Below are 9,222 nucleotides of genomic sequence, written 5' to 3' on the forward strand. Positions count from 1 at the left end.
CCATGCAATCGGTACAGCAGTATAAAACATTTATTTATGCTAATTGCTTAAGCTAATATCACTTGACGCTAAACTCTCTTTAGTTAGGATAACTCATAAAATTTAGTAAATTAATGCTGAAAAGTTGACAATCAATAATAACCGTTCACCCGTACGATTTTTTTTAATTTGAGCTAGAAACTACTAATCCAGTTTGCTTAGCCTAACGAATGCCCCCCAGTGGCACAGCGGTATGTCTGCGGACTTACAACGCTAGAATCCGGGTTTCGATACCCGTGGTGAGCAGGGCACAGATAGCCCATTGTGTAGCTTTGTGCTTAACTTAAAAAAACAAACAAAAAACAAAACTAGCCGAACGAATACTTATGTATCTGCACGTCCTTTCACCATATAGCTATCTTTAGTCCGAATGACAAAAAATAAAAATGGTCCACTTTTTCTCTTAGGTGAAGCTCTAGTAAAAATGTTAGACCAATGGCCCACGTGACTTTTTGCGTAGGCGTGAGCAAACATTTTCTATAAATCTGAGCGGATTTTGTTGAATACCTTTACACATGTGGCTTATATTTACATCAAATGAGATTCTTAATTGTAAGTTGAAAAGATCTATTAGTGTATCAAACTTGAAAAAAAAATCCCTAAAAGTTAAATAAAGTTTCCCTACTTTTGGTGCGAATAAAAAATATAGGAAGAAACTCAACCAAAATTGGACATGTTATATCTCATGTATTTCTTAATGGATTGCCTTGAAATTTGGTATGTGAAGTAAGGGTCTAGTATAACACATCCACGAAAATATGTGATAGTTTGTAATACTACAGTCCAAGATACAGAAGGTGGAAAATCGACTAAACTATCACTCCTGTTAATAACACATAGTGTGTCCTGCAGCAGATCGTTTTGGCCACACGACACACTACAGTGTGTCTTGATTGGATGTGAAATTCATTACCAATCTGTTTTATAGCCTAGTTTCGAAAAGGTCTAAATTTCAAACCATCGATTTCGGTTCTTGTATTTTTCAAAATACTCTTGTATCAGTTCTTGTATTTTTCAAAATACTCTTGTATCTGCCAGATCAATTTTGAGCGAGAAAAGTACATTATCTTGCCTATTATTTTGTGTTTTTTGAAGTTAAAGCCAGAATATAAAATTATGTTTGTTTAAGTAATAATTAACTAATAATTGAGCCTTACTTTTCTGAATTAGATTCCACATTTTAAGACAGTGTTGTTAGATAAGACATTTGTATCCTGATACTATAATTAATAGTTAATCATGGGCCTCCTTACCATTTTGTTAGAGAAGCTATATTGACTTACGAACATTTATAAAGAATACCATTTTTCTCACAAAAGGATATTTCCACTCCACGATGCCAATACACGTTCTTCTTATAGGGTTTTTAAGTGATAGACAATACAGTGCACGAACTGGTCTCTCTGCTATTTTGGGGCCTTTTCGGAAAGGTTTTCTTCTTTCACGATTCAGAGCCGTTTGGGTTGAAGCTGCACCAAGTGCTGTTTTCCACGCACTAGACAGGGGCTTGGTGTCACTTCCTTTACTATGAATGCTTCCGGTTCCAGTATTAATGCCTATACCAGTTTGTAAGTAACCAACGCTACTAGATGAACGCACCTGACCACCAGATGGGGTAATTTGGCGATGACTGATCTCTGGAATAGGAACAGTAACGTCTTTTGAAGATAAATCACAAAGAGCTGGTAAGGAGGCAGAAGACGATAAACGTCCATTATATACTTGATGGTGCTTCCAATGTTCTCCACTAGGTGGAAGTTCACAATGAGCCAGCGGCTCATCCATATGTTGTTCGTCTAAAAAACGTTGATAAAAAAATAAGAAATTATTCAACATTTCTTTTTACAAGAAATATGAAAATGATTCAGAATAATATTGAGAATCAAATAATACAAAAATGGAGAGGTAAAGGAAAATATTTGTTAGTGATATGGAATGAGGTTCGTGGAGAATATCATTTGGCAACCTTCTAAGTTTTACCAATATCCATCGTACATTTAAAATGTCAATGGCACAGGAGTAGACAATAACAAATGAAAAATTTTAAACCAAAACGTACGCCTATAAAGGAAACCATGAATATATGAAGTTAGGCTATAGAATATCAAACTCCGACCATAGTAAAGGCTGTTATACAAACCTACGTTTCCAGTGCAGGGTCAGAATTTGCACAAGCAGGTCAATGCATCTTTAAAGGGTCCAAAAAATATTAAAATAAGGTAGCAAACAAACATTGTGATGCAGCTGTTCCCAAGTCACCAGTTGAAGAAGATGGTTCTACTGTATGGATTGTGTCACCAGGATGCCCAGGTTGTATCCTGAACGGTTCCCAAATGATTTGATTTGATTTGAATTTCGTGCAAAGCTACATGAATGCTAGCCATCCCTAATTTAGCAGTGACAGACTAGAGGGAACGCAGCTAGTCATCACCACCCACTGACATCTCTTGGGCTACTCTTTTACAAACGAATAGTGGGATTGACCGTCACATTATAACTCCTCCACGGCTGAATGGGCGTGCATGTTTTGTGGGACGAGGATTTGAACTCGCGACCCGCATATTGCGAGTCGATTGCCCTAACCAACTTGCCATGTCAGGCCCAATTGCAGGTAGTACTTAATTATTAAGCTGAATAACAGGATTCGTATGTTTGTAACTTTAAATCTGTTTTTTTACTTCATTATTGTTTGTTTGTTTTAGAGCAACGCCACATTGGGCTATCCGCTGTGTCCACCGCGGGGAATCGAACCCTGGGTTTAGCGTTGTAAGTCCATAAGCTTACCGCTATCCCACTGGGGAGTTGTTGTTTGTTTGTTTTTTGATAGTCTTAATTAAATAATTTGTTCACGTTGTGGCTCCAACCAACGAGTTTAAGCCATTGATCTAACAATAGGTCTCAGTACCGTACAAACATATACCACAAGGTAGTTTTACAATAGTACAGTTAAGTGGGTAAAAGAAGAAAAATAAAGTTAGAATACCAGGAATCATTACAGTGAAATGTTGATCTTTAAGAATTTCTAACCATTCTTTTTTTTAACTGATCACATAGGCAATTTAGCTTTGGACAGGTACTTCCTTAAGGTCCTGATGACGAAACATGCTTTTGGACAGGTACTTCCTTGAGGTCCTATTCACGAAACGTGTTTCAAGTGAGATAATTCTATCTTCTCTGGTGGCGCAATTATTTGAAATGTAGAAATTCTTTGGCTACTTTTTGATAGGTAAGCTTTTCCTACTCTATACTTCTTCAACTATTGCTGTCACGTTGAGAATTGTGGAGAAGCCTACTCTTTCCAATGACGTGATCCAATTGTAGACTAAAAGTACTTCTATAATGTTGTTTTTACGATCGCAACCTCGAAACTCATGTCAAAGAAATAAACAGTAACAGTCCAAAGTTTAGGCTTGCTTGTTAACTCTTCTACTATGTGTCTGCTTCATCTGTAGCCTCACCAATAAAACACTTCAACCTTGTCAGAGTCTAACACAAAGTTACACTTTATACATATTATACTAAAATAACTGATCGAGCAGCAGCATCTTTGTCATATCTATTGCAAACCTAACTACCCAAACAGAACTTTTGTCATATATAGTATAAACCTAAGAATTAAGCAACACCTTTGGTAAACCCAAGTACCCTCGCAACACATTCGACAAAACTTGTGCTAAACCCAAATACTCACGCAACACATTCGACAAAACTGGTGCTAAATCCAAATACTCACGTAACACATTCGACAAATCTGGTGCTAAACCCGAGCACTCACGAAGCACATTCGAAACATCAAGTGCTAAACCCGAGCACCCACGAAGCACATTCGAAAATTTCTAGTGCTAAATCCGAGCACCTAAGCATCACATTGGGAAAAAAACTAGTAACAGACACAAGTACTCGCGTAAAACATTCGACAAAACTAGTGCTAAACCCAAGTATCCACGTAACACCTTTTTCATTCCTACTATTAAACTCCTTTATCAAGCGATTCTGTTTTCACACGTATCAAACAACTAAATTACGCCCATCAACACATATTGTTTTCAAATTGATTACATAGTAAGTGTTATTTAGAATAACCATACTATTACCTTTACCTGGTTACTCTAAATAAAGCTGACTATAATAATATGATCAAAGACATTTTAAATGATCCTTTACCTGGTTACTCTTAATAAAGCTGACTATAATAATATAATCAATGACATTTTAAATGATCCTTTACCTGGTTACTCTTAATAAAGCTGACTATAATAATATAATCAATGACATTTTAAATGATCCTTTACCTGGTTACTCTAAATAAAGCTGACTATAATAATATAATCAAAGACATTTTAAATGATCCTTTACCTGGTTACTCTTAATAAAGCTGACTATAATAATATAATCAAAAACATTTTAAATGATCCTTTACCTGGTTAGTCTAATTAAAGCTGACTATAATAATATAATGAAAGACATTTGAAATGACATTAATAAATTTATTACATAACTAAGCTACCCCCCACAACACAAGATGTTTCCAGATTATATTACATGACTAATCTACGCCCATTAATAAATTTATTACATAACTAAGCTACCCCCCACAACACAAGATGTTTCCAGATTATATTACATGACTAATCTACGCCCATCAATAAATTTATTACATAACTAAGCTACCCCCCACAACACAAGATGTTTCCAGATTATATTACATGACTAATCTACGCCCCACAACACAAGATGTTTCCAGATTATATTACATACTAAGCTACCCCCCACAACACAAGATGTTTCCAGATTATATTACATGACTAATCTACGCCCATCAATAAATTTATTACATAACTAAGCTACCCCCCACAACACAAGATGTTTCCAGATTATATTACATGACTAATCTACGCCCATCAATAAATTTATTACATAACTAAGCTACCCCCAACAACACAAGATGTTTCCAGATTATATTACATGACTAATCTACGCCCATCAATAAGTTCTTTGGTTCGCAAGTAAAGGTTTATTATGTAAGAGTAATAAAGCTTGTATATTGTTAGTGTTCAGGTGTTTACATGACTTAAGGGTTGTGTGGTTAGTGGTTCTCAGGTATTTTTTTTTTTGGCTTCACTTATATTCTAAACAAAGAAGAGCTTTAAAAATAAGAATAATCAAATAAAATCTCACCATCTAAAAGGCCATGGCGTCTTCTTATAAAATAAACTCCACCTTTTGGATTTTTGTTATTCTGGTTTAGCGATAGTTCAATTCTTTTTTTATCTTTTCACGGGACATAAAATTTTTCGTTAATGTTATAATGTGTCAATTTTGAGTATTCCGACGAAATCAGCACAATCCCATACTTTTCTATTACTTTTGCGTCCAAAAAGCAATTTTTTCCCATTTTTCAAAAAAAATCATATTTTCACCGAAAAGCCAAGGCTATAACCCTTTGTTTTTTCACCAAATTTTGAAAAAAAAAATTTCCCCATATTCCAATACATCACTTGTTTAAGGGTTGGTTTTGGCAGTATATTCTTCTAAAAGTACGCGTTGTTATAGACTTCTCCTGCCTAGACCTTTTCTTTCCTCCTAACGCGACGTTTCGGGTTCAGAAGTCCCAAACGTCGCCGCTAGATAAAGATTTTGTTAAGCATTTTAAAACAGCTATTTACTAGGATAAACCGTTTGGGGAACGCATTCCCCTCGGGATCTAAAGATGATTGTTTAATAAAATAAATAAAAAAATTCAGTTCTTTTATTATTATTTGTTTTTCTTACAAGATTTAGCAGTTGGCATATGTTACCATGATGACGTTTATGGTTTTAACCAGATTTGCAAGAAATCATTGAATAATGTATTCTGCTGTCAATAACGTTTAGATACAAGAACATAATTAATTTGAAACTAGCTTTGACCTATAAACATTTCTGGTAGTTTTTATGCCCTTCGCTTGAATTTTCCTTATTCAACATCTTCATGCACGCCATCTTGCAGGCATTATGTGTTAGATCAACAAATACTGGTCTATTTTTAAAAAATATATAAATTACGCGATCAGACAAACAAACTCACGTAGACGTAACTTTATTTTATAAAACTGCATGTAAAATAAACTACTGGTATTTAAAATAGTGTACAGAGTATGAAACAGTTATGAGCGTTCAGTGTGTGACATGATTTTATGAGTTGGAACAAGAAACTCACAAAAAAGAAAAAGAAAATATGCCGTAGTAGAGAAAAATGTAGCTCGTATAATTTAAATAGATGACAAAATAAATTACAAGGTTTAAGGATGAGATAGTTCCATACGCTGAAAGCTGACATCAGCTGCAAAACTAAAGGTATGCCAAGTTTATTTTCTTAAATAAACAACAATGCAGACAATTTCTTTATTATGAAATGGACCTCGTGCAAAGTAGGCCTAATAAAAACTATAAAACAGGTCGAAGGAAGCAACGCTGTTTAATTTATAAAACTTTCAGATCCTGCCTTCATTGTTATTGTGTATGTAAGCCTACACAAACATACTGCATTGGCCAAATTATAAGGCGATTATTTTTTGATTAATAATTAAGCTGTAAAATTCATACTCGCTTTATAATCGCGGCCGACTACAGGCGTCCCAAATGTTCGCTCAAGTCATCGCTAATTGTTGACACTAATCCACCTGTAGGCTGTTCAGTTATAATATTGATTTTGCGGACCTAAAAAATGGACGTTATGACACTCAATTTTTATTTCTTTCCCGTGGTTTTTGAAAATGGAGGTCGCCTTATATTCGAGATCGCCCTATAATCGGACCAATACGGTAATTAATTGTCTTATTATCAAAAATAAATGTTGATAATGAATTTGTACAGTCAGAATATAAACGAATCATTAGAATGGTTTGATACCTTAGCATATTTTGGCATACATATTTCTTGAAAACATTGTGGAAACATACGTCGTATCAAATAAAGTTTTAAATAACAAAAGCCATAACGGCAATAAGAATCGTATTTCTTTTCAGTTTTATTATATCTGGTAATGATGGTATAGTTAGAGTTAAATTCAATAGAGGGAAATAGAACCAGTTTGTTGAGTTTGTCGATACAGATACTCTTGTGAATTCATGATGTCAGAAAAACACGTATGTTCTTCTTTTTTACCCATGAAGAAGAACGATCCAGCGCTCGGGTTATAGGGTTTTTATTTTAATACTCTTATATTGTCATTTATTTCGATTTTCCGAATAACACAATACACTGTTATGGCTTGTCAGTTGTTGTTTTTTTTCGTTGTTGTCTCAATGACGGTTTGACTTTCTTTCCAGAAGGCAATCCTAATTACAAACAGAGATATATCAGAAGATACTTAACATGTACATTGCGTCAGATAATTAGACAGAAAAATATATCAATAAATACTTAATGTGTAATTTGAGTAAGATAGAGAGAAAAATATATCAATATATATAGCTAATGTGTACATTATGTCAGATAATTAGACAGAGAAAGATATCATTAGGTACTTAACGAATACCTTACAGTAGATTATTAGAAAGAAAAACGTATAAAAAGATACTTAACGTGTACGTTGTGCCAGATAATTAGACAGAGAAAGATATCACAAGGTCAGTAAACTGTGCTTTGCGTTAGCTGATGAGAGATAGAAAGGTTTCAATAGTACTTAATGTGTACGTTCTATCAGATATGATTAGACAAAGAAAGACATTAATAGACACTTAACGTGTACCTTCAGCAGTTCACTCGGTGAGACAGTAGTAAGTCTTCGAACTTTCAAGGCTCAAATCCAGGGTTCGATTCTCCACGACGAACACATCAGGTAGCCCAAAGTTGTTGTGTCTAAACAATAAACAAAACCATGCATCAGATATTTAAACAGACAAATATATCATGAGATATCTTGCGTGTATGTTGTGTCAGACAATCTTACAGAAAGTTATATTAAAACTGTAGAATATAACAATAATAATGAGCCTAAAATCTGAGCAATGTTACAATAATCTTAACCAAAAAGAAAGAACTACTTTAAAGGATCTTAAACCAAACAACAGTATTACAATAAAGCCAGCAGACAAGGGTGGGACTATTGATATTCTTAACAAAGATAACTGTATTGCTAAAGCTAACCACCAACTTCAGGATTTTACAATTAAGTTTATTAAGGCCATAACTGACAAATTTAAATAACTCCTCTAAAAATAAAATTAACAAAGAAACTTTCCAACACTTGATACCCAGACAAACGTGTCCTGGTAGACTTTATCTCTTACCCAAAATACACAAACCAAACAATCCTGGTTGACCCATCATTTCTAACACAAACATGGCTACTAAAAAGCTGTCTACTTTTGTTGACCAAAATATCCCCTGTACTTTCCCTCCTTACATAAAAGACACGACTCACTTTCTTAATATCGTATAGGAAGTCAATACCAATAGCATTCTGTGTACAAATGACTTTCTTCCCTTTACACCAAAATTCCACTTGATGAAGGACTCGATGTTCTGAAATCTGCCCTAAACCTTTCCAATCTACCAGAATCTAAGAAACTAACCAATCTCGTAGTCTTGTCTTATCTTTAAACAGCTTCGATTTCAACAACTAACATTACCTTCAGAATAATGGTAATGCAATGGGAACCCAAATTGCTCCCAATTATGCTAATATTTTTATGAGTCACATTGACTGCATTCTTTTAAAGCAAAGCCCTGTAAAACCTTACACTTGGAAGACATATTTTTCACTTGAACAGCTGGTTCTGAATCACTATTTCCTATGCTAACACCTTTCACACAAAACAACAACTTTACCTTTAATTACTCCCCTACCCATAGTTAACACTCTCGACGTCACCGTCTCTTTAAATGGTGGAATTATATTTACTGACTTATACAGAAAACATACTGACAGACTGATTTATTCTCACTACAAAAGTTTACACCCCACCGAAACTAAACAGAATATTACTTACAACCAAGCTCTCCGAATGAAAAAATCTGTTCTGATGAAACAAATTACAGAAAACACACCAAGGATTTGAAACAAACCATGTTATAAACAGGATATAAAGATACCAAAACAGACAAACTGAAACAGCTAACAACACTCAGCGAAAAATAATCCTTAAACAGTTTAACACTAAAGAGTCATAGAGGATTCCTCTTGTTATTATCCATCAC

The 9,222-nt window shown here is 34.4% G+C and overlaps 1 protein-coding gene across 1 annotated transcript in view; it reads right to left on the reverse strand.

Annotated features, from left to right (window-relative positions):
- The window catches only part of LOC106466326 (voltage-dependent calcium channel type D subunit alpha-1-like), a 167,449-nt gene extending 159,568 nt beyond the window's left edge, over nucleotides 1-7,881 (reverse strand). Inside the window, exons 1-2 of the mRNA XM_022394309.1 lie at nucleotides 7,772-7,881; nucleotides 1,323-1,835 (exon numbers count right to left, since the gene is read on the reverse strand). Of these exons, the coding sequence (XP_022250017.1) occupies nucleotides 1,323-1,824 (502 nt within the window). The 5' untranslated portion in view covers nucleotides 1,825-1,835; nucleotides 7,772-7,881. The remainder of the gene's footprint in view (nucleotides 1-1,322; nucleotides 1,836-7,771) is intronic.
- Between the last annotated feature and the right edge of the window lie 1,341 nt (nucleotides 7,882-9,222).

Source organism: Limulus polyphemus, unplaced genomic scaffold (genome assembly GCF_000517525.1).
Source record: "Limulus polyphemus unplaced genomic scaffold, Limulus_polyphemus-2.1.2 Scaffold2223, whole genome shotgun sequence".
Lineage (NCBI taxonomy): Eukaryota > Metazoa > Arthropoda > Merostomata > Xiphosura > Limulidae > Limulus > Limulus polyphemus.